General features: G+C 39.5%; 1 protein-coding gene across 2 annotated transcripts in view; it reads right to left on the bottom strand.

The window, feature by feature from the left end:
- brinp1 (bone morphogenetic protein/retinoic acid inducible neural-specific 1) overlaps positions 1-27,077 on the bottom strand; it is a 103,503-nt gene that overhangs the window by 20,764 nt on the left and 55,662 nt on the right. For both annotated transcript variants that reach the window (XM_020082579.2, XM_069513849.1), the window contains exons 4-5: positions 24,428-24,597; positions 6,972-7,077 (exon numbers count right to left, since the gene is read on the bottom strand). In XM_020082579.2, coding sequence (XP_019938138.1) covers positions 6,972-7,077; positions 24,428-24,597 — 276 coding nt within the window. The remainder of the gene's footprint in view (positions 1-6,971; positions 7,078-24,427; positions 24,598-27,077) is intronic.

Below are 27,077 nucleotides of genomic sequence, written 5' to 3'. Positions count from 1 at the left end.
CAACGATTTCTAAAGCTGTTTTCAGACATGAACTCTGGGATGCATCCCATCGATACTGGCATCGGCCTTTCTAACCGACCTTACACAATTATAGAGAAAGCCAACAATTCTAACAATGAGCACTTTGGCAACAGTGGTGTTCTAAAAACTCCCTCATAAACTTTACTTGGAGTATGTTTGGAAGTTCTCCGCCTCAACATTTGCATTCACATATACAGCTCCTCCGAAGAATGTTTGCAGTTTCCCAGGAGTTCAGTGAATGTCTCAAACCAGTATAAGTATCATCAATCATTAAATATCCTTTGGTTGTATTGTGTCCATGATTGTATAAGGAAAAGGAAAGGCAGTAAAAGGCCAAACAATGGTTTGTGTGTCTATGGAGAGAGAAAGACTATAAAAGAAAATACCTGTGTTTACTGCTGCTATTCCGACGTTTGCTCTCCATGATTTGCATCAAAGATTTTTCTTCTGTAAACAGCTCTTTAATAAACCGAGGACACTGTGTTTACTGACATACCTTAGTCTTCAAATCAATTCCTCAACAAGTCTGTCATCAAAAACAACTTAATTGATTTGTATGTTTGTTTGTCTTCCCCCCGTAATGTTTGCAGCTTTTTCACTTGAAAAGAGCGACAGGCATCGAGCAACAGAGCAATGAGTATCTAATTCATCACTCTCCGCACGACTTGCCTACAGGGCCAGTTTAATTTATTTTCACTTCACCACTTTGAAAACTGTTGGCTCAGGCTATTCTAACATATTCATAAATCTTCCGAGATAGGCTCATGGCTCTTCCAAGATGGGCTCTTGAGGAAACCAGGGGAAAAGAACGTAGAGAGAAAAGCATGTGGTGGGGATAGAAGGAAGCAAATTAGTTTGCTTTTGTTTTGCAGCCAATTTATGAGAACCATATTGGAGGTGATTGGGTCCTTGTGAGGTAATGGCTTGTTGGGGTTCCTGGGCCTTTCAGCTTTTTTTGGCCCAGTCACTGCACTGCATGTGACTAATTTGCTGTTTTCAATACAAATTACACACATGATAATTCAGTCTTCTGCCTAATATCCTGAAAGTCCCTTTAATTTTCTTTTTTTTTTTAAAAACACCAATTAAAAACTGGTGATCAATAATTAGTACTAGCAGATGGCTGGACATGAGGATTTGAAAATAATATAAAAAACAAATGGACTTTCTCCCAACAACCTGAAACATACCGCATAATAAGATTTTAAGTAAACAATTAAAACCCTGACAATTTCCCTGCCACACGCTAATTCCCTCTTTCCTTTAATTCTCACGCCTTAATAATAGATTTTTTTACTTCTGGATCCCAGGGGAAGCAGAGGGTGAGAATCCAGCCAAAACCAATATCATCAGGTTTCTCGGCTTTAGCCTGGAGAGTGGACAAACAAAATAAAGAACAAATTAATGTGGGGGAACCAAAGTGTATTTAAATCCCAAATTGCAGTGAAGCTAAATAGTGCCGATCTATTCAGAATGAACTTGAAAAAATAAACAAAAAAAGGGATTGTCTCTGTTCCGATTGTTGAGTTTCAGATTCATGGGTTTCGCTGCAGATGCACTGTTTGTCTTTGCTGCAGCTGATAATTTAAGACACAAAAGAGGTCGATTTTTATCATGTTCAGATTCATCAACGTGTGCAAGGCTGTTCTGTTATTTATGTGGGCTGACAGCTTTAAGATCAATGAGTTCCTTTTGCATGTCCACCAGTGTAGTTCTCTGCTAATGACACATTCCGTTTCTCATTTGTGCCGTAGTTCTTATAGCTGCGAGTAAAATGGCGCGTGGAGCACGCACTCTGATGCTACACATGCCGGAAAATGTAAAACTGAAACCTCCAGAGTCACGTTAAGTTGAAGCAAAGGAAAGTTCCATGTTTAATAGATCAAAGCCTCACTAAGTCATGCATGAAATCTAAAGTGAAAAAAATGGTTCCAGTGCCATCTTTAATTCTGATGATTGTTGGGGGAAAAATGGAGGAAGCACAAAGTGTTGGTTAATTTGCCAAACATTTTACAAAGCAGGACTGTGGGCGAGCGGGAGACTGAGTTTGGACTGATAGGTAGCTCCCTTGATGTCAGATTCCACTGCAGCACTCTAAAGTAAATCTAAGTGAAAACAGAGGGGATATCCAGGGAGTGTCATATCCGTATTGTGTTATCTGGAGCTCACAGCCCCACAAGCGCACAAAGAGCAGACCACAGGGTTGAGAAGCAGAGAGAGAGAGAAAAAAAATCCCTTTTTGAAAATTTCTGTTATTTTGGAAAGAAGTGTCTCCACAGGAAAAGATTTGACCACAACTAAATTAACTCGCCGTGCTTCTTTTCTTCCCCCTTAGTTTCAACCAGAATGCTGTCTCAGGCTGTTCTGAACCTAATCTCACTCAAAACCAATCTGTGAAAATGTTTGGTTACCAGCTTGTCCTCAGTTCCTTCTATTTATTTTCCACCAAAGTTACATGCAGGCCTCGAGGTAGATAAAGTGCTGAGGTTTGGAATGAAAAATAAAGAAAAGCGGGAGAGAAAAAGGCATGATTAAAGGTTTAATTAGAATATAATGAAACAGAGTGGGCTGACTGTTACTGCATCCTTTTGACTCACATGGTGCTGCATACTAATATGATCCCCTCTTCTTTTAATTCATAAGTAATTTAAATGGCTCGTCTAGATTAAGGTTTTTACAAGATCCAAAGGTGGTGTGGGTGTAGCAGCATTATGTATGAAGGGATTTTGTTTAATATCTGAAAAATCTGACTTTGAAGAGTCCAAAATATGAATTAGGGTGATTAAGGTATAGACTGAGTGACATCTTAATTTAGGAAGAGACAATGATAAATAGCACATTGGATGGATGGATGAGTGGATATCTAGATGGTTGGACAGATGGATGGATAGATGATAGAAAGATAGTCAGACAGAGAGACAGACAGACAGACACATGCATATATACCAAGATACAAAAAGTTTCCAACATAATACTATTAATAATAATAAATATATATTTTGCAAAACTAAAATTCCAACTGCGTCACACAAATAGAAAAGTGCAAGAAACTATATGAGATTCTGTAACTGCACCATCTAAAAATAGAATTTAACATTTGTTTGCGGTCTTTTCATTCCCTTTCTCGTGGTGGTTTAGACAGCTCGTCTCAAAAACACTTTCCCACCAAAGCTCAGTTGGAGAAAAATACATGTTTACATTGGAGCCTAAGGAGCTGCCAAAAAAGCTAGAATTCAGGAAATGTCATAAACATTTTCTCTTTCTGTTTCTGATGACACTGCTCACTGTATCTGACTGTTCTGGCTCAGCCTGTGTTGGTAGCCTGTTGTGCTGCATCACCACTGACTTATGTTTTGTTAACCAGTGAATATTTTAGTTTGGATTCACACAGTGGCTCAAGCTTTTATCTCCTTGCTTTATTTCCCCCTGCTGAAAAATGTCTGAGTACAAACTTTTTCAGCGAATTTGTCAAAGCATGTTTGTTTACACCTTACAGAAAAAATGTATTCAACTGAGATTCATTGTTGTTATTTGAGGAAACCATAAATTGACTACAACAGAGTAAAACGGTGCAGCTCCACGCTCCCTCTGGTCGACATTACCTCACAGAGACAGATGTAGATTTTCTCCCGTCTCTTTATTGATTGATTTCACCAAATTTTAGACGTACAACACAAGTGCATTGTTAATTTTTAAAATCTTTTTACAAGAAACTCCTCTGCCATACCTGCACGTTTTAAAATAAATCATAGGCTACCAGTGTGGAGAGAGCAAACAAAACACAGAGATAAATATACTGTGGTCATCTGGAGACATGTCAGTGGAATTTAATCTGTAAAGATTTTGCAAATAAATATTTAGTTTAGTAACTACAACAAAATCTATAGTTCAATATCAACTAAAATGTTGCAGGATGAGGTCCTCTATGTTCCATGGCGCTGCCATGTTATTGTGATCGTCCACCCTGGCCAGATGTGACTCCTCCCCACAGTTTAAATGCCCAGACTTTGCATTTTAGCTAATTGTCTGGTAAAAGGTCAACAGGCGTTTGAAATTGAGACACATGGCGGGTGTTCATTAGATGTGCTAGAGCTTGTTAGAGCGGTCCTGGGCTCAGCACATGCCTTCCTCCTCTAGGGACGACTTATAAAGTACATTTGTGGTGGGTAGTCAAAGAAGACAATGCTGTTTAAGCTGTTATTTTTTTTGGGCCCCAACTGTGAAGTCCAGTCAAGAGATATAGTTAATCTATCAGGTAACATGAAAGGTGATCAAGCTGCTTTGGGAACGACTGAGAGGTTTTCATGTTGTTCCAAATGGCTCAACCATTAACTTGCAATTTTCTACACATGCAATTTCTTTCAAAGTGCAGATAGATAAAGGGGGGAAAAAAATAACATTCATACACATGCTGCTCAGACAGTGCTTTAAACATGATCTTCTGTTGAGTGTGTGTGTTTTTCTAATTTGTCTAAATCTATTTCTATTTCAAGCACTTCATCGGTTTAATTGGAGCCGCAGCAGAATAGAGGACGCATTTGAAGCTCGGGACCCTTTGGTTCCAGGAATTTAAAGTGCACTGTTTGGCGGCACACACTAGAGGTAATGTTGCAGTATCTATGGCACACATAGAAGTGGTGTGGGAACAGGGGTGATCCATCATCGTATAATCATTTGATTTGTTTGGGGGCTGGAGTCGGCCATGGCCAATCACATCATATATGTGCCATGACAGTATACTTAACTACTATAACAGTCTATACCTGTGAATATGACTTTTCAGTTTAATCCAAACCAAAATATCAGGTGTAAAGTGCCTCTGACCACAGTACGAACCAATGGACCAAAATAGGTGGTCTCAGTCTGCATGAAACTGAGCCATGGTTTGGTAAGTTTGCCGCATGAAAGCACTTTTTTGGATAGTTCAGACTTTTGGACCAATTGCAGGAAGCTGAGACGGCATTAAAGAACATAAGAAAAGAAAGAAGTGAAAGTGGTTTGCAGGATTGCTCTAAAAGTATAATATTTGAAGAGAAGAATGTTAATTTTCTCATTGAAATGGAAAGAATACTAGCTGCTGAATTATTGTCGTCGGATGCTCTTCCTTCTACAAACCACAAACAACAAAGACATGAACCTTGGTCAAGACCTTCAGGTGTGGAAACGCCCCACGGTTAGGGTGAGGCACCAGTTTGGGGTAGAGCCCCGACTTGAGTGACATTTAAACTCAATCTCCTTTTGCCTCCATTGGTTTCTTGCTCCAGACTACTTCCTTGTATCCCCTAGCAATCCTTATGACCTTATGACACCCTATAGCCTGAAAGTACATGTCAACACTCTAGCAGCCAGTTAGCACCCACCAGGCATCACTCTACCAACTAACAATACAACACACATTTTTACGAAAAAAGCAAATATCAGAACTACGTAAGGAAACGTATCCGTTTCATTAAATCCCCACATGGCAGGTTTGATCTGAGAGGAACATACCATATGTGTCACTAAAATAATTCTAATTATTATGCTTGCACTTGAGTTCAGGACAGAGTGAAAACTGTAGGGTGAATTAAATGACTGGATCTTATTATAAATATATGTGAGCAGCGCAGACCTTAAAAGCTCTCCACTGACTACATGCCACTGCATGGGCTGGTTGAAGTGCCATCACTTTGAAGAGCAACTGTGACTGTCGAAGAAGTTACACCATCTTTCTAATTAAAGGCAGAAAAGATAATTGCTTTTAACGGATCACAGTTTCAGGAGAACTCTCAAGATCTCCCTCCAGCCAGCGCCCACACACACACACACATCACATAAATATAACTCAGCCTATAATATAAAACTCTAAGTTAGGAACCAATCACAAAAGGCTTTTTCATTCCTGTGGAGTCGTTATCAAGCCAAAAGAAAGAATCATTCCCAGACCTGTCATATATCAGTCAGGTGACAGAACAGTCTTCAAAGAACAAGGCCAATACATTCGGAGCATAACTATAAAGCTTTTCCCAAAACCTATAGAGTCCTTTCAGTAAGTGGCAGCGGAGGACTTAAAAGTGTTTCTTTGACAAACCGAGGAATGATCCCGTCAGCAAGGAAACGGAAAAGGGGGTAGTTGGGGATTGGATTGAAAATATGCCTCTGTGATTCTCAAACATCTTTTAATAACCCACGTAAACTCAAATAAATCAAAGAACCAACTACTCTGCTCAAACACTTGACCACGGTGACACCGTCTTTCATCATTCTTTCCCACTGGGAGGCTGTCACCACAAGCAATTCCTTCTCTTAGGCTAATTATTACTTGTGTCAATATTCAAGATGGAACTATTTTTCGCTTAAAAGGACATAACCACTAATGGGTAAAAGTTTCTATTTGAATCCATTGATGTGTGATATGTGAGTGAAGTGCTCGTACAATCCTTTTGGAGGAATACAAAAATGGGACATATTTATGTGTTGGAGTCTTGAGATACAGAATGATGGAACACAAATATATTAGACTTTGAATCTACTTATTATTATTAATAAGTACAACAATACGTACAAATTGTGTTTTCTTGCTTTCTCACTTTCTCTCAGTGTTGTCTGTAAATTGTTTGCACAAATCATAAAACTGATTTGAATTCAGGCTCATCCTTGATCAAAGCTTTGAAAAAGATGTAGGACAATCATGTCGGAGCATGAGCAGACATCTATAACCTCTGAGAATCGCATCACAATCCCTCGAGGGGATCGGTAAGCAGATCCATCCCAGTCCCAGCACCAATTAAAAAATGCACTGACATTGAATTTCTGAGAAGGCACAAACCGTTTTTCTCCCTGATTCCACTTTTATAAGCAGATCGCCTTTGATTCTCGAGGCCAAAATGGAGTTTGACCCCGCTGGCTGGTTATGTCAAGCATCATGGGGCGGCTCTGTTGAAAATATTGATGGGGCTGGGTTTGTTTACCTTGCAGATGAAGCTTGCTCTCAGGGCTCTGCAGCAGGATTGAGCTGACCGAGTCCAGATTGTCATAGCTGCTGCATCCCAGTGGCCCCGTCCGTGTCTCCGTCACCTGCGAGAGAATTAGGAAACAAATTAGAGATGCGTTTGAGAGGCGAGCAAACGCACTGATGGCGTGTGTTAATGTGCACAGGAACTTTAGATGCTTGCCATAGTGAACAGTGTACTTTTTTTCCGTATTCTTTTCTGATGTATTCCTCTTATAGTGCTTTACACAAGACAACATAAAAAAACAGGTATTACAAAACCAGCCATTAGCAATGTCAAATGTTAACATGTCTTCATTACAGCTGTCTATTAGGTAATTCACAGTTTTTCACTTTATCATAGGCTAATTGCATGAGGTCATACATTTAACAGCATGCGGCCAACAGACATTCTGGAGTAACAAAAGGCATCAAGACAGCTTCTCATATATCTATTCTTGTTTGCCTTAATGAGTGAATGCATTGATTCAGCTCTTGATTCTTTTGCATTGTAAGGAATACCTGAAGGAAAACATTATTTAGCTCTGAGGCCGTTCCTGTGAACCTACTGTCAAAAAAAATATTGATGCTATTCAGATGTGACAAATAACAAATTGACCAGCCTCCAAAGTTTATGAAGAAGTAGAAGTAAAATCTCTCTTGCTCATTAAGGTCTTCAAGCTGTTCTTATAAGTACTGTTACAGTCCACAAAGACAAGATGCATCTCATCTAAAAACCTCAAGTGTGTCTTTGTTGAGTACAAAAATAAAATGTCAGTCCTATTAATGGAACATGGCAGGCTATGAAGAGCGTTCAAAGATTTGCTGTCATGGCAGACTTACTCTTTTCACTCTTAACAGCTGCATACTGACATGTTAGCATTCATTTGGAATTACTGGCCACCTAGTGAGTGTCTGCTGAGTCTATATGCAATGTGTTGGGTCTAATTCTTGAGCACTATATCTGACTCTTAAGCAGCTAAATGCTTCATTATGTTCATCAGCTAGTCGCTAACTTTGTCCATCTGCTGTGCAGAGCAGACAGCGTGCAGTGGTTTCATCGTTACAGGGAATTCTAATGATGGGAGCGCAGAGAGTGAACAAACACCAGGGAAAACAAAGTCAGGTTGATAATTACTCTCCCCTCTCAAAGGTCATTTGCGGAGGCAGTTAATTCTGACCTCTGCATGTTTCATTGCTACACGGAATGTAGCGTGTGACCAAGGTCCTCTTACTTTAACGAAGTAACCAAAACATGATCTTTATCTACACCTAACAAAGTATTGCCACATCATAACATGGTTCTTTAGATATTCTTCTACTGTGATTTAACTGTTTATCTTTTGTATATCTCTAACCACAGTATAAGATAAAAAAGCAGGGTCAAACTGAACCTGACAAAATATCACATTGATGTATAAACAAAAAAAATACCAATCTGCCTGTAAGATGTCACCACCGATGGTATTAGTAATTAATGAATTCTGCACTAGTGTGTGTTTGTGTCTGTGATTGATAGTATGATACTATTTTTCCTGTCTTTAATGTTGCCACAGCACCAGATGGTGAGCTGACAACCAAGAAATTAGACAGATGTATATCTTACCCTTGGCATCAGGCTGTTGATAGAGAAAATGGAAAATAAGGGGAGACAGAGAGGTGCAGCCTCCAAGATCTATACCATCTTAGTATTCAGTATTTACTGCTGAATAACTCTTAAAATGTATGATGTTGACACATGACAGTCAGGTCAATGATGTAAAAATCATAGCTGTATGTGTCACTATCACTTCAGGGAAGTTTGGAGAGAGAGGGCGCTCCTATTGGATGTTCTAAGGAGCTGCACATGCAGTGAAAAAGCCTGTTTTGAATGAATGGCAGAAAATCCTACAGAAGAGGTCCCTATATTCCAGCACTGGGAAAACACTACCTAAACTGTAAAGCAGCTAAATCGCTGCTATAGAGACTAATAATACAAATCTAAATGATGCGGTATCAGACATTACACATACCAATGTTCCTAAAGTTTTTAGTGGAATTGAACTTTTTAAGCAATTCTTTGTACATGGAACATAACATCACCAGCAACATTAAACTGACTTTGAGTTTGGTAAAACCCTGTTTCTTAACAACTGTTTGACTGTGTGAGACAGATAGATATTTTATGAGATACTAGCAATCATCACATTGCATTTTTCATCCAGTTCCCAAGCCTGTTTCTTTTTTAATTTCCTTCCAGCCAAGCAGCAGACTTTGAAATGCACTTTGTGGCCTTGCATAGAGTCCATGTGCAGATTGATTACTGAGCCAGACTTGCCTATCACACTCTGCCATCTTGATGGCTGCTGACAGTGCACTTTTTCCTCCGCCTTTTGTTGTGCTTATCGCTGAATGCATTACTTCCCTCGAAAGGTTGTGTTGCATGATCCATGGTGACTGAGCAAAGTGAATATCTGTCCTCTGTCGCCTGCGGACATCTTCCCAGGTGGCAAAGTGAGCAAAAACAACGTGCTAGCTCAGCTATATTTACAGTACACACACAAAACACATAATGATTGTGCATGCACATAAATGTAGCAGGCCACAGCCAGGTTAACCTACAGTATGTTTTTCTCCAAGAATTTTTTTTTACCAAATTGGTTGCAGACATACCCAGCTTTATGGATTAGAGAGTGACCCTTGTAATCTGAATGACCTTATAGAGCAGCACACAGCACTCGTTAGGCCGTCTCTTTTCTTTCTCTGCAGCACGCACCATGCGAGGGCTGTGGACCAGATTATGAAAATGGAGTATAACGTAATAAAAATACAAGGAGCAATCAAAGGACTGAAGTGGGCCAAAGGGGATTAAGAGGATTTAGATTATTAAGCAGAACACAACAGTGGAATCCCACTGGACCAAGACTGTATCACAGCCCACAGTCAGAAACCACAGTTCTGGAACATCCTCCCTAATTGTCATCTGCCATCAAGAAAATCATCTAACCAAGTAAATAAGAGATGATGCACATGAGATCCAAAGAACCAAATGTACACATACTTTTCCCCAAGCCCCGAATGTCAGAAAACTAAGTTCCGCCAGTCTGTGCAAACTTCAAAATGCAGAGTTCATCCTGGTGACATACAAACAAATGCAGCTGCAGTACGTCTGGTGTGTGTAGGAAAATGTGTGGGTACTGGATGCATGTGTGTTTGTACGTTGAGACTCAATTATATTGTTTGTGTTTTCACATCAAAACCAGTCTTACATGAGCATGTCTCTGACACGTGCATGAATCATCAGTGGGAAAGTCTGCCAGCCAAACACTGTGACAATGAGCTTATCCTTCACTATTTTTTTTCTTTGTTGAAATATATAATATGAAACAATTCCTCATTCTAACTTGTGTAATTTCATTATCTAAGAAAAATATTTCCAACAATGTTCAAGACCAGAAAAATACCAAATTGTCATTTTTATTCAAGGTAACAGGATGTTTCATTTTATTCTCAATTTAACTGTATATTATAGTCAAATGCCATGCACTCATTATACATGTCGTGAAATTGAAAAAACAAATGTTAGCAGCCTTATTAGCCCACTGTAATCAGGGACCTGTAGCCAACAGCAAGCTGAACCATACACTGTGCACACACATACAGTACATTCACTTGTGTGGGTGACTCATACAAACACGCAGCATTAGGATCCTGGAGCTTCACAGTTTATAGCACAAAGAGAACATTGACCAATGACTGTAGAGAACAGGAATGCAGGGTATTTTTACACAAAGACCATATTCTCTCCGAGGGTAACAGCAAAACAGACTTAAATCTTTAGAGCTTTGTGAAATATATAACTGCAGGCGTCTTGGAATTTCCGCTGTAAATGTCATATGACTCACTTGTGCCTAATTGGAGTGATTGCAAATTAGGTCATTTTCTATCAAAATTAAGTTTTTTTTATTCATTATTTTAAATCTGTGGACAAATGAGGAAATATTTCATCATTTAATGTTATCATTTGAAAAGATGACATGTGGGTTAAGCACAGATGGTTTTATCTGTGTACGCATATATTAATTAAAAATACAGTAACTTGCTTTGGAATATAAAACTCAAAATGTATGGGATAAAAAAAAGACTTAATTAGTATTAGCTGTATATTAGTATCGCAGCCCTGTGAGGATGGAGATGGAGAAGTGTGCATTTAAATATCACCCTTGGATGTGTTTCAGTTGTGCAATAAAACCACTTTTCAGCAAGTTCATTAAAATTATCACAGCATACGGGGCGCTCATTATTTCTATAATTCCTGTAACTTGTCATGGGAGCCGTGCGTTCTCCTTTCCGTTTTTCAAGCCACGCTGAGAGTAGCATATTCTCAGACACCTCGACTTCACATCGCACCGTGTCCCCAAAGTTCTGCATCAACTTGAAAGACCGGAAGAGAATAGGAGAAAGAGAGAAAAACAAGTGGTTTGAAGTTTTATGAGAAAAGGAAAACAAGGGATGAAGGGACTAAGATGGGTGAGTGGTGCAGGGAAGAATACTGTAAGGCTGAAGTGTCTTCATTACGTATCGCCTCTGCTGAGCCCCACTAATCTGCCCATCACCTGCCATTCTCTTAATGACTTGCTATTTCTGGCTCCACAGAAATGAAGAGACGTGCTCCTCAGTTACTGGTATAGTGGAAGATCTCTGAGGACGTTTCTTTCTCTGCCTTGTTCATCTCATATTTCATGTGGCTGCACTGTTACTGTAAGTCACACAGAGGAACAATCCACCCGGACTTGAAGAACACGTGTAGCAGCACATTTCTCTTGTACGTTCCTTGCATGCATATTTAAATTAGGCGTAGAAGACATCTCGAATGTAGCTCATTTGTTTTAAGTGATACAGAGAAATATCAACTTTGGGCTATTTCTAATTAGAGTATAATCATCGCATTTTTAAGTTCACAACTCAAGCAAGGCTGCTAATAAAATCCGTCATGCCTGCTTGTGGCAAAAGCAAATTAGATTTATGAAAACTTTGCTGCTGCATACGCCAAAAATCTGGGTCAGTTTTGCAAACGTAAAAATTTCCCGAACACCACACATGAGGCTCACATGACTGGGCTGTGAAATGGGGATAGTATGTGCCTTGGCTGCTCCACCACCACCACCACCACCCACGGCACTGCAGCATCATCAGGAAATATGCATATTGAACGCAGCCCAGAGTGACTGCACGGATAGGTGACCTTGTATGGGATGCAGCGAGTGCACTGCCCAGTAGGAATGCATTCTTGCACACGTAATGCATGAGTGGATATACAGTAGACACGCCACACTCAGACGCTCAGTCGTATGCACGCAGTCGGATTCTAATCATACTTCTTCCTGCATAATCACACTTTTTTCACGGGAAGACACTCACTCGTAAAATTGACATTTTCTTTCCATTAAAACACTCCATTGGGTATCTTATTTTCTAAATGACCCTCCCTCCCCACTGGAGTCCTGGCTCACAGCAATCAGGTTCAGCAAGGCCTGGACAAACAACCACATGTCATTTATTACTATCAGTGAGACATGATATTGTTCACAGTGGGGAGAGACTTCTCTTCGCATTGAGTACATATTATTTTTGGTTTTCAGACGAACAATATACGCGGAGAAATGTGATCACGTCTCTAATTTCAAATGATTTCTTTTTCCTGCAAAAAAATCTGTAATGAAGATAGAGAGAAATGTTTCCTGTGTCCGTGCTGTGCAGCCCAGCGGTTGTGTGTGTGCGTGTGTCAGCAGGGCATTTGAAAATGATAATGAATACAGATTTTGGCAGAAGAGTGACTGAAATATGATTGATGAACCAGTAAAAATGGATAATACCTCTATGCTAAATGGCGTCTGTGATGTTTTTTCGGTTTAATAAAAGAGCTGTGATACAATTATGGAGATAAATGATGTACAGCAGGAGCCCCTCCGATACTGTGCGATCTCATTAGATCTTAACCCCAGGCAAACGTGTTCGGTACTGTGGGTTTGCTGTGTGCCTGTGTGTCTCAGTGTATACATGCATGATTGCAAGGTGTCATAGCTGCATGTGATCATGTTTCAAACGAGGGAGTGAAAGACAGGCAGATGTGAAAAGGATCTTACAGTTTAGTACCATCCGTGATTGAGTTGTTTGCCATTTGTTCTTTGCTTATATTTGAACTTTTATTTTGTGTTCTTCATTCACACTGCCTTGGTGTATTTTTCAATGCACCACGGGGCAGCAACACAAAGCATTTGTTTTTAGCAGATGTATTTCTAGATAGGTGGGTTCTCAGGTAAAAAACAAGGCTGAGGTTGCGCTCAGGGAGCCGGCAGCACAGCTGCAATGTGACTTTTGTTTTGATTAACGTACATGCCGCTAAGACCTCTTAGTTCAGAGGCTCGGGGAGCCAGAAAGGATGAAAGGTTTGATAAATTCAGCCAGCCTCTATGCACATAGTCCATCAGTCCACACATTTGGTGGGAAGCAATTTGATCTAGCATGGGACAAACACACACACACACACTAGTGCTTGCTGTTCAAAACATATGTCACGATACTTATTACTGATTTTAATTACCACTGAATTTTATTTAACAATAACATCACGGCTCCTTGGGGGATAATTTAACATGTAACCTTAATAGCGCTCTATTATGTGTTTTCAGTATTCAAACCGCTGTTGCTCGCACAGCATGTGTAACCTGTAGGAGTCCAATAACAATCAAACAATTGTTTGTATTTCTTGCAGATGAAAAGGCGACTGTGTTTATAATGAGAAAGTTTTGCATTAGTGCCTGCACAGATGTCTGATGTCATCAAAGACGGACGTGTTTTAGTCCTGCTGGCTGCCCTGATGTTCACGTACCGTTCTGCAGCATCATTAATATTCTGATAGTGCCGCTCTTAATCAGATAAAACTTGCAAAATGGGTACACAGCATTGTGTTTTGATATACTACAGTTACACATCTATTTACAATTTCATTTAAATTGTTTTACGTTTCAAGAGTTAAATATATATAGTTAATTTTGATGTAAGAGGAATCACTTTTATGTATAAAATGGATTAATATAAATACACAAATCAAAGGTACACATCTTGGGAATACAGGGTTTGTCATTTGTGAACCCCACTCTATAGAAATACCATAGACTGTATATAAAGAGATAAATACCCAAGAAACTAATGTGTTCTTCCAAAGAGGAAAGTCTCAGTCTTGGTTACTATTTAATTTTGGTCCGAGGGTAAACTGCTATCCACAGGAAACAGTTCTGTGATACCAGGCGAAGAGCCAGACAAAAGTTGGCAGAGAACCATTGGGGACATTTTGTTGAAAGGGGGGGGGGGCATTCACCAGCTTGTCCCTGACATCTGCACAATGTGCAGCCATCTCCAAATCAAAGCCTCTTTTCTCTTCAAAATTCTAATTGGAGTATAATAAAGCCACTGTATTTGCTAATGGGCCGTTCCTGGGTAACAAGGGTTTCCTCAACAAGGTCTTTCTGACCACTTTTGTTTCCTTGGTATTCAAGTTTAATGTTGTTGAAGACAATAGAAGGAGAATCTTGGACAGAACAACAAACATTTAGTTGCTATGAAAAGTCATTGGTGTCCACATGTATTTCCAGTTAGTAAAACCTGTTTTCTATTTATCACAAGATGTTTAAATCTGGATGTTCCACTGGTTTCAGCGTTTAACTTCTAGTGACATGAGCAGTGTTGTCAGATGTACGATAATTCTCGATAATTTCGGAGCAGTGTTTTCAAAACAAATGTGCTCCAGAATCTCGACACAGTCCCACTCTGGTTGTGTACAATACATTTTCCTCCATATAGGATAATTTTAAGCTTCTTGTACAATGCTTCAACATTTCCCATCCGGAAACGCTGGACCTAAGCTAAGACACAAATCTTGCTGGATTTGTAATTGTTATTGTAATTTTTATTCTTGGGGAGTTTGTCAATCTAAGTTCAAAATTGAAATGGATTTAAAATATGATATAATATAATAAAAAATGTGACACTACTTGTGGAATATTAATTATCATAATTAGCACTCTAAAGCTATTTTTATTGAGAAGAGCATGCATTACTCTTTTATTTTTGTATTGCTTTATTTCATTGTTTTTATTATGCTGCTCATAACCAGATGTGTGTTTTATCACTTTTATTTAATCCATTTTCTTGCATTAAATTTAACTTGCATGTAACGATGTATTTTCTGTTTTTACGTCTGTGAAGCACTTTGTAAACGTGTTTTTGCAAAAGTGCTGTATAAATAAAGTTATTATTATTATGATTTATGTATTCAGAGTGTAGTTTTTGGGCAGATTCACTGCTTATTATTTACCATACATGATTCCATTGGAAGTATTTAGTAGTGGTAAGGTGCAAAATGCTGTCAATAAAGTGGGTGAATGAGTAAACTATGAGTAAACGAGTGAAACCATGAATCCCAGAGGCTAAAGCTACATTTGCCACGCAGCATATTTCAGTGGAACAAAGTGGACCTGCTTACTTACCCAGACAGGAAATATCTAAAACAGCTCCTGCTGTATTGACATGTGTTTTTCACCCTGATTGTAAGTTTGCACTCCATAGCAGGTCTCGCAGCCACACTGAATCAATATTGGGGGAGCAAAGCCCTTGTTCTCTGTGTTTATAGATCCTTGCCTTCTGCAGGACTCTGCTTCCTCTGCACATTCTGATCACCGTCTGTCTGACGGCAACGTGACTGGAGAACTGCAGTTTATTCTGCCGTTATCTGTACACCAGAGACACCAGGACGCAGATGAGTCATAGATGATTTTTCGGATACTGAATATTTGACAATCCTGCACATTGTTTTAGAGTATAAGAACTTATTATTTATATCAGTGAAATTAAATAAAACCACAAACTATGATTGTCTATTTCAAGGTCTGCCAACATTGATTTCTGTATTTTATGTGATATAAAATTCTCATGATGTTGCTGTCTGACAACATAATGATCAGTTTGTGCATCAATACATAGCCTATAATTTAAAGGGTGCAATGTTTATGTAAAGTGCTACACAGCTACGTTATCTTTGAAATCCCATCCTATACAACTCATACCGGGTTTTAAGAAAACTTTTAGCACATTAGAATTATACATTACTTAAAGGACGTGCAGCTCTCTGGTTCTTTGTGTCATTTAGTTTGAGGGACTCGATGAGACGCATCGTGTATTCACAATATAAGCTGCAAAAAGGAAAGCTAATTTTGACATTGGACATCTCTTCCATACAAGACCTTGAGATTGGATTAAAATGTCATTTTAAAGCACATATCATTGAATTTGATCATCTAATTAGCATAGACAAATGACACAAACAGACAACCTGGGGGTTTTAGAAGCCCCCTGGGCATTGGATTGTTTTGCTCAGTAATTAAGCTTGAAACTGAATCATTACGCATAAAAAAACACAATGTGTCCCAAAACGTGACTTTGATGTAACACCACAAACATTGTTTTAAGTGACTAAAATAGAGATTTTTCCAAACGCCTTCTAAAGTGCAGATTTTCAATAACTCTGGTTTCTATGGGAAACAATGACGTCATTGTTGTTGTATAGGCCAACTGTTGCTGTGCGCAGAAAGCATGAGCCAGAAACAACAACAAGCAATGGCAGCTACATCCCAGTGCACTGCTCGGTGTAATTACAACTTTGCAGCTAAATTTAGCACCTGATGGGTGATGTAGACTTCCTGCTGGGCCAGCATGCTTGTTTGAGCAGTTATTTTTCTGTTCGTCTGGACGGAGATATTTTTGAAAAATAATAAATATGTGGACAGATTTTTTTTTTTTTTTAACGGAGCAGAAGATATCCACTCCAAAAATGATCTCCAGCATTATAATGTTTTTAACTGCACTTAACGGCATCTGTAACATAAAAAAAACCGCCACTGTTTTGCAGTCATACATCCTGTTATAGCAACTTTCTGCAGCACACTCATGTTTGCTTCTCTTGAAAGATTAAAACTGAGTTTCTAATTTATACAAGAACAAGAAACAAACAACTTTCAAACAACTCATTGCCAAGTTTCAGAGGATGCAAACATCTGAGAGGTGAAAGAGAAGTTATCTTGCATGGCTGCGTTCCCCTTAACTAACTTACTAACTCTCTCAGTCACCAATCCAATCGTGAGCCTTTTCTAAACTGAGACAAGGCCTCACCTCTGACAGATGCTGCAGGTCCATCCGTCCTGATCAGCAGATGTGCAGCCCACTCAGCTTTGCAGTAACTTTGTGTGTGTGTGCGTGTATGTGTGCACCATATCGATACCCTCTCCTCTCAACGCCTCCTGCCTTCCCTCCCTGAGAAACTGACTCAGCAGCCACTGTCAGGTTTGCTTAATTTTGTCATGGTTGACTTCCTGCTACCCGGAGTCTCATCTGCCAGAGCTCCTTAATCCACTTGTCAGTCACAGCAACAAAAAGCTAGGATGGCGCACCTTGAATGGAGACGGGGAGGTGGAGCACTGGTGGGTGTGCGGGACGGCTGGGTTGGAGGTGTTATTGCAGGCTCACGGGCACAGGTGCATGGCGGCAGCTGTGGTAGAGCTGGAGTTACTGTATGGACAATTTTATTTTATCTTGCAGAAGCCAATAATCTAACAAAATAATGTCAATGCACCAACCAACCTTACAAAGATGATGTAAAACAGTTTTTGATATTAAACTCTGATGTAATGAAATATGTAGATGTATATGAAATATATTAAAAAGATTGTTATCCATGCTCACTATGTTTAAAATGGTTGCTTATTGCAAATTGTCAAACTTTTTAATTTGGTTATTTCTTGCATGGCGAAGCTCAAAATACAGTTAAACAATTATTAAATTAAAATAAGCAGCTTGAAAAGATACTTAACAAAATCGATTTTAAAAAGTACTATATATACAGTATTTTGAAGGCTTTTTAAAAATACCTCTTTAGAAGCTTTATTTGTCATAGACCCGTCTGACTATTGCAATTAGAATGTGTTCTCTCATTGCTACTTTTGGCAGAGCCACTGGCAAACAGGAGCATGAGGCTTCCAGTTGTCTCCCCCCAGCAGACTGAGCTGAAGACGTGGAAAGAAGACATGCAGGAATGGGCAGCCCCGAGGATGTGTGGTGATGCAGACATACATTTAAATTAGTTGTTTTCACACATCTCTGTTGCCTGCTTGTGTCCAGTGTGCCTCCAGGATGCACCCTCACCGATATGCACTGCAGAAAACTGTCAGTTTGGTGAGAACACCTACCATAGAGACTTTTGTCAGGTTATTGTAACTGCTGCTTTCTGATTGCTGTGGGAATTAATGACATCGTACAGTAAAGTTGCATAAGTAAAGGGGGGCATTGTGAATTAAATATATATTTTTAGATCATTTCAGACAATTACCATTGAAATTTTGTTAAAAGTATATATAAAAAATTGTTTTTAATACAATCTGATGAAGTAAGTACTTGGTTGTGAAACCTATAGATGTATGTGAGTGATCACAGTGTGTGCCGTACAAGTACCAAGTAGCACAGTGAATGGATTTGAACAATTTTCTCATCCTCCCATATCCATCCGAATGTGTAACAGCTTTTGGCCGCTTACCAAATTTTTGGTTCGGTCAGACGTCTGCAGACTCTCTCCCGGTGGCCGCTAGTCAACTGCCTGAGCTTCTGTCGCGAGCCGATTCCTCTCTCGCTCTCGTTCTCCTCACATAATTATTTTCTTAAAATTTCTCAGACTCTTTTCGAGCTCATCATCTGTGACAGGCATAATTCTTGGCTGTCTGACAGATTTTCTCTCCGCTTGATTTCTGCAGCACAGAGCACTTCCCCTCCCAACACCTCTAACACTCTAACGCTCCTAACTAGCGCTCACTACGCCCTCTGGTGCACCTCTTTGTCTGATGGTTTACAATTTATTGAGCAAATGTAGCATCTGGTACTTAATTCAAGCTCTGCTACTGTCCTGAATCCTTAGTTGTTTAGTTCAGCTGGAAGTCGCTTTTGATGAAAAGTGAATGTGAAGACTTTGGAGGAGGCTGAAAACTATAAATTATTTCCACTTTGGCAGAAGAACGTGTTGCGCAAGCATTCCGGAACTCCTGCAGGTGAAACTAGAATTACTCTTGTTTAGTTTAGGTTGAGGTAACAGAAGTACTTGGTTACTGAAAACTTTTACGGCTGATTGACTGTGACAGACTGTAAATTGAGTCAAAATACTCACTAGCCTAACAATATAATAAGGCTACAAATAACCCATAATGGAACTCTCTTTAAAAGACTTCAGTGACAGTGGAGGGAACAGATAATTGTCTAGTCCTGAAATAAAAAACAGCCCTCACTTTATTAAAACTAAGTTTCAGACAGATATGTTGTCTTCTATTAGGGCCAGTGTGGGATACTTTCACTCCAGAGCAATAAAAAAGTAATGGGCTTTATTTTTATTCAATTTAAGTGCAGTGCAAAAAAGGATGCGTCTTACAATGGTTGGGAAGCTGGGTGCCACCATTAGGTGATAAACAAACACCACTCTCTAAGAGGGAGGCTTAGACAAGTGTGCAAATGTGTACAAGACTTTCACTCAAGAGATAGGGTTCAACACCATGTGTTAAACAAAAAGCATAATGTTCGAAATAATGATTTAGGTTATTTTCAAATTGAATTTGCAGCTTTGTTGGATTTAGGTTACAAACCATCTTGGTTAGTTTTAGGCAACAAAACCATTTGGTCAGGTTTAGAAAAACACTTCCACTAGGGTTAGCGTATCTAACCCCCAACTCTGCCCTTTAGCCAGGACTTCACTCATTTTCAGTCCTGGTTGAATTGCACACACCATAATGGTGCTAACAGTAAATAATACAGCTACTGTCGGTGCTACAGGTCAGAGAATTCTGGAAGCAGCAAAACAAACTATAGCCATCTTAATAAAGAAGTCTGGCAGTAGTTGGCCTCTCCCCATCATTCTGTGAGCAGCAGTGATCTGATTTTATGCTCAACACGGCATCAGTCTGCAAACAGCAGGGCACTGTGAGAGAAGTTGGTCGTCTTGCTGAGAAGTTGGAGGTGTGCAGCCCGACACCTGCAGTTCTTCATCTAACAGCTCACTGCGGCTGCTTCTTCTCCTTTCATTACTCCCTGCAATATTTCAAACTGATCCTCTGTCAGAAACTGCAGAAAATGGCTGTCGTCTTGTGTGTTTGATGAAAAACAGTAAGTGTAAGCTCACTGATAATCATGCTGCCTTTACTGCCTCGTAGTAAACTTTAACTCATGTTTTGCTAGTTAAATGCTTTTAATTTGAAAGTGCAACAGTAGGATTCTTTTTGTATTATTTCTGGGAATGTTACCTCAGACACAAAGTTCATAATACTACAAATATTGCTGTTATCACCTCACTCAGAGATTGATACAGATATGTATTTAAATGAAAATCATTGCCCTTTCATTTACAAGAGCTGATGGACTGTTGCAGAATGAAAGTCTTTACCATCATGAGACGTTCCATTTTTTTTCTCTGGCTCAGTCTATTTTCACATCTGCAATCAGAAATGAATTGTGTGTTTGCAGACCCATGGAAAACCAGAGAAGTCTAAATAATTATGATCACCAGGGCTTGAAATTAACACCCACCACCTCATTCAGTGTTGGTAAAAATCTGAGGTAGGTAGCAAGTAACACGATTCTACCTGCGGCTTTGTTGAACGTATTTTTCAGAGTTTATCTCAAAAATAAACACAATACTTTGGTACAGAGGCATCAATGGTTTCCTTTGTCTGTGTTTTCTCCCACCTTATCTGCTTCAAAAAGAACAAACAGCACATTGTCAATTTCCTGTACAACATTCAGTCTCATTTCCCATTTCAATCTCTTCGTGCTTTTTCAAGGAGCGGTACAGTGGACGTGCAGAAGTAGCTTTTACAACTCTTTCATCCACAGGTAGTTTGCCTGTAGTGATGTGTCCAAATGTTGAAAAGAAAAAGCATCATTCCCATTATGTGTATTATGTTTGTGTCAGGATGCGGCTTTAGATATACTTTTAGTGAATATGTTTCTTGTTCTGTATTTGCAATTTCTATACATTACTGAGTGGTGTGATGGAATAATACTCAAATTACACTGATGCATTGCAGAGTCCATAATCAACACTGAATGTTTCAGGGTTCACTGTGTCCCAACAACTATACTATGATAATAATGGAGTTGAGCAGTCCGTGCTGCTGAACTGCAAACATGTTAATCAAGTTGACATACTCACATAACAAAACATCCCAGAAGCAGCGCTGCACGCTCACATTTACTCTGGCTTTATATTTTTTTGTCATGCATGCATTAACTTGCAAACTGGTTGCATATGAGCAAGGTCACTGCAGACAAGAATTGCTGCCCTGGGGCCACGAGTCCAGCAGTATTGTTTATTTGTCGTACAGGTACACACATGGAATCATAATGCTGGTGTGTGCGGCCGTGCTCCGTGTTAATACTTTGGTTTTGTTGTTATGCAGCCATTCTTTCATTTTGATACACATCTGATAAGATTCATGGCAGATTTAAAGGAAAATGTGAAGGAAACCTAATTTAATTCATGCGATACATTCATGTTATTTGATAAGGGGAATTGGTGACTGCATACTTCCACTTCCAACAGTCCCCTTAGGAAACCAAATTGAAATTCACTCGATCTGATCAAATTTTTATTTGGATCTACACCAAATTTCACTAAACTATAAATTTCAGTCCTCTAAACATGCCATATTTTCCATGAATTATACTATGAGAAAAAATGTAAATGTTGAAAATTCCTCGCATTTCTAAAGAAATTCCTGGATCCACGCCCTGATCCTGAACCAAACTTTGTCATTCTGCTAAATTACAAACAAACACAGATGAAAACATAACATTAAGCACAACTCTAGTTTTCAAAATATAGTAAACAGACCAACATTTCTCTGAAGGAAGTGAAACATGAAGCCCTGTTGTTAAATGGTAAATGGACTGTATTTTATAGCACTTTCCAAGTCTTAACGACCACTCAAAGTGCTTTTACACTGCAAGTCACATTCACCCATTCACACACACACATTAATACAGCACTTTCTATGTATGTCGTGCTTTTCTACCACATCATTCTCACTCTGCTGGAGCAGCCGTCAGGGACAATTTATGGGTTGAGTGTCTTGCCCAAGGACATGTGGACTGGTGGCGCAGGGGGATCAAACCACCGACCTTCTGGTTAGTGGACAACCTGCTCCAACGACAGGGCCACAGCCTTCCATGGTTGCTCAATTCATCAATACTAATATTATTACCATGAAAAATCATAACTTTGTTTATTTTGTCATTATCATATAACTACAATAGGCAATAACAATATTGTAAGAGCAAAAATATTTCAATAAATATAAAGTGCAATAGATGATCATTATTATTATCATATAAATAAATAAAAGTAACAGTTAAAGTCAGTTTTTTGATTTGTTAGTGGACCTCAAATGTTCTTTTAGGCTGAAAAACAGTCAGTTGAAACACACAAAAATAACTTTTAAATGGAGCCTTTAATCCGAGCTCATGCTGCCTCCCTCCTCCCACATGAGGATGAGTACTTACATTCATTACATGGCTGTGGGCGTACTGAGGAGAAAACAACATACTGATTTGGATGAGGTGAGAGCAGTGGACAGATGCAAGGCTATCACCGGTTACATATCAGGCGTGATTCACCTCGCAAGATGATAATACTCGGCAAGCGGTGGCATCTGTGGTGCCATCACGTTCATGCGAGCGTGCAAAGTAAAGCAATGTGGTTCCTCGGAGAAAAAACACAAAAACAACTAAAACAAACAGACACATTTCTTTAAAATGTATGACCTTATAATGTCAGTGAATATTCAGCAGTTTTTATTTTTCCATCACTTCTTTCCTGCAGTTCGAAGAATTTATTATCCATGCATTTTACCAACAATGACCCTGTTGTATGAACACTGTCACGAGGGAGGGATTTTCCAAAACTCAGGCCTATTTGGGTTTTAAAGTTATTTATATTCTGCAATTGCTTTTCCCGGCCCCCTCTCTCCTGAGGGTCCCTGCGTGAATGAGCATGTGAATGACCACGATTGGCCAGAAGTCAGTTGCAGGCAGAAGGCTCGCACTGTTTACAAATCACAATGGGTTTTTTTGTTCCTTTTTTTAATCTGTCTGATAACACAACAGAAAGAGGAGACTCTCTTCAGTAGAGAAAACACAATGGGTCATTTGCTCAAATGCCTAAATCAATCTCTGTGTTCCAGCTTCTTATTTTCAGCACTTCCTGGTGGCTTTTTCTTTAAACCGGATCTCATATGACCCTGACCCACAATGAATATGAGTACAGGAAGTTATTTTATAATCAGTTATGTGATGTATGTTTTTATCATCGTCCACATCTGCATGCGTGGATATGTATCACACCTACTCTCCCATGTGAGTTCTTTGTAAAAAAAATGTTTTAGTTTAAACTAATGTTTATGGAAAATTCAGTAAGATGCACCATCTTTGCATTTCTGTTTTTTTACTGTATTTATTTGTAGTGTACACCATCTGTTACAAGAGAGAGTGAAAATACATTGTTGACTTGATGTCAGAACACATTGTTTGTGTGTGTAGGCTGAGTTTATATTTTCCTAACACTAAACCCTCTTTCTATTAACTGTTCTGTGTCATTAGTGAAGGTGGGGGTAGGTGGGAGTATTCACAACATTTCTCACCTATAGGTTAGGTATATGCAAGAAAACGTTTTTAGGCATGAACTCCAGAGAAGGTCCGGACCTTCTCCAGAGGTTGCCTTTCACAAATGAACACAAGAGATTCTCCGCTCGGATGTGTTCACAACAACACAAATCTGTGCAGTGTTTGGAAGAGGGCTGGTGTATCTGACAGGAGGCAGGACATGACGTATAAATCCCACTGTGGAGATCACATGTATTTGTTTACAGCACATCCACACCAGTGTCAGCCCCTGTCATAGATGTTTATATTATTTTTAATTTTTGTGTCTGTAGCATTTTAAAAACGTCATGAACGCAGTAAAGGTGGATCCTCTGGAGGATCTCCTGCTGTGTTCTCATATGGGCTCATTCGGACATTATCCACAGTTGTTACTGGAGGACTGGCAGAACTCAGCCCCTCTGAAGAAGGTCGGGAGATCATCCAGAGTTCAGTGCATGTCTGAAAGCAGCTAAAGAGTATGAACTTGACAACTGAGATCACAGGTTAGAACCTGTTAATGTGTGAGCAATCTTTCCCTCTCCATAAGAGAAAGGATGATTGTTCCCCCCTCTCGTTTTGGTTATGTGTTACTCTACCACAAAGGAGGCAGACCAGGTATCACGTGTGTGACATTGCAAAAGAAAACAAATACACGTTGGTTGAGTATGCACCAACCTTGATGGCATTGGTGGAAATCTGGATCTCGTGCAGCTTCCTCATCGTGCCGTCGCGGTCAATGAAGTATGAGGAGGCGAGCTGATGGAGGGCCTCCACGTTCTGAGTGGTGTTGACAAGCTTCCTGTCCAGCTTGTTTTTGGCCAGGTACATAGTCAGCGCCTCCTCCCCTGCAGGAAGGACAAGGAAAGAGAAATATGGTTAAAGATTATACTTCCACTTCTAGTGACTTGGAAGTTTTTTTGGGGGGAAAGTACTTGATGTACTTAAGCTTTAAAGCAAAATGGTGAGTGAAGTATTCATGGTCTAAAGCGAAGAAATTATATTTACTTAAGGAGCACTGAATGAATAATATGAGTGTCCTGTTGATGTTTTTATTTGTGAGAGCTGCTCGATTCAGGCTTATCGCGGCAGCCAGCGGAGCTCATACCACGCTGAGATAAGTCAGAAGTCTGAAAACGAAGTTTTAGCTGGAGAAACCAGATGCCCCAGTTTTCCAGGACCAGTGTCCATATTTGTTGTTTTATCTGCAGTTGGAACCATCCCCAGAAATGTCTCCAGATTTACTCCTCTTGGTGTGGTATGAATTCCCCAAGGACAAAAATTTTGCCTCAATACCAAATGAATTTTATCCTTTGGAAATAAACACAATAGAAAATAACAGGAGCGGCTGCCGCTGGTATTTAAGCAAGTGGAGCAACTTGAGGAGGATTTTAGCTTTTATCAGTAAAATGAAATTGTTTTGCATTCACCTGGATTAACACAGTTCCACAGATCTTATTATAATTAGGATGATTGAATAAAAATAATTCCTGAGCATTGCTCAAATTAAATTACAGACCCCGTCTACCGACCTTGCCTGGAGGTATGTTAAATTATATCTTTGTTTTTTGTCTCGTTTTGAAAAGGCCTGAGATAAAATCAAATGTGATCTCAATAATTTAGTATTTTACAGACATCACTGTCAAATAGACTCAAGCCAAACACACCTGACGAGCCATTGTTCTGGTTGTTGGTGGTGTCAAACTTGAGACATTCAAACGTACACTAAAGTGACCCTGAAATCCAAACTCATTTGCCGAGGTAGAGGTAGATAATGGGATGCAGATTTTAAAGCACTGCTGTGAATAAAAAAAACTCTATTCCATAAGAAGAGAGACCTCAAAACCACAAACATGACCCTCATCGTAGGTTAATGTGCTGCAGGTGAGGTTTGAATTTCCACAGGAAATACAGAGATCGTATTTATACTGAACCGCTGACCTTTCAGTAAGTGGGGCAGAAAGCAAACTCTTAGAGCGGCAGCAGGGCCAAATATTTGCACAGCACCAGACAATCGCTCCTATTTGCATGTCATATGTTTGTTTATTGACACACTATAAAGGCTTGAGCTGCTCAGTCTCTCCGCGACATATTTCTGCATCTTTCATTCCGACAAGCAGGCACAGATGCATAAAAAGCAAACACCAATTCACTTCCACCAGCTCGCACAATCTTTCCTTCGAAGATTACCGTTCAAATGGCAAACCATATGCTTGGAATTCATTCAAGAGCACGTCACATATGTTCAGGTTTCCAGTGCTGCGAATGCTTATGGGGCCCGGAGCGACGCGTTGGAATTGGTCACTTAACTTGTGGTGACCGTGACTACGGGTGGGTAGCAGTCAGGGCCGATGTCTCATGCCTGGTTAGAGTAGAAGCACTGAGGGGGGACGAGGACCCGTTCTCTGACGCTGCCACGCTCTCTCCCCCTCAGGGGATAGCGAAGTTACTTACACACACTTGACTTACACTACTGCGCAAGAATAATGGGCCCACATTAAGCCCTTGATTTGCCCTTTTTTAAATCTCTATTGCAACTTAGTGTGGCATTAAGTCGGTCTTCTGAACATAAATATTTTGTGGCTATTGCTGCAGCTCAGGCAAAAATCATTACCTCTGTGGCTTTAAAAAAACCATTTGTGCTCACCTATCTGTAAGTAATACGTCCTGGTACATTATTATCAGACGGCTCACTGGAACCCTGCCAGAATTAATCAGCTCATACAGAGCTTAGGTCTTTAAGTATTGATATTCAAAATCAGTCCATGTGTAAGGGGATCTAATAAATAATATGCAGTATTCACATATAATTTGTGTATATCTACGTGAACTTGTGTAGCAAGAGGGGTTTATATCTTGGGTGGACATTCTAGTTAAATGAGGACATTGCAGCAGGTGCTCACTACCTAACAACTTTAAAAGGCTGTTTGAGTGTTTTATTTTTAAAGGTTGAAAGGGTGAGAGAAAAGTTTCATTGAATAAAAACAAAAGACATTTAGAGACTATCCTTCTTCATTCATTCTCTCATGCATGCACATCTTTCTTCCCTTGTGATATTTGCAGAAAATAATTAATAAATAAAAATAAAACTTAGATTAAAACAAGCCTTAAAGCTGAGGCCCCTGTTACATTTCTAAGCTACACATTGATGGTTTCCAGCTGTTTGTTACCATGCACTAATATAAAAACCCCATTTACAGCCACTAGATCCAGATTTGAGTTCTGATCCACACATGATTGCACACACTAGTATGTCTGGAATTTTCGCACATTCATATTCTCTGAGAATCAATGACAACGTTAAAAAACACACAGTCTTGCAATATTA

The sequence above is a fragment of the Paralichthys olivaceus genome, chromosome 18 (genome assembly GCF_024713975.1).
Source record: "Paralichthys olivaceus isolate ysfri-2021 chromosome 18, ASM2471397v2, whole genome shotgun sequence".
Taxonomy (NCBI): domain Eukaryota; kingdom Metazoa; phylum Chordata; class Actinopteri; order Pleuronectiformes; family Paralichthyidae; genus Paralichthys; species Paralichthys olivaceus.
Note: the sequence above shows the minus strand (reverse complement) of the source record. Positions and strands in the feature narration are given on the sequence as shown.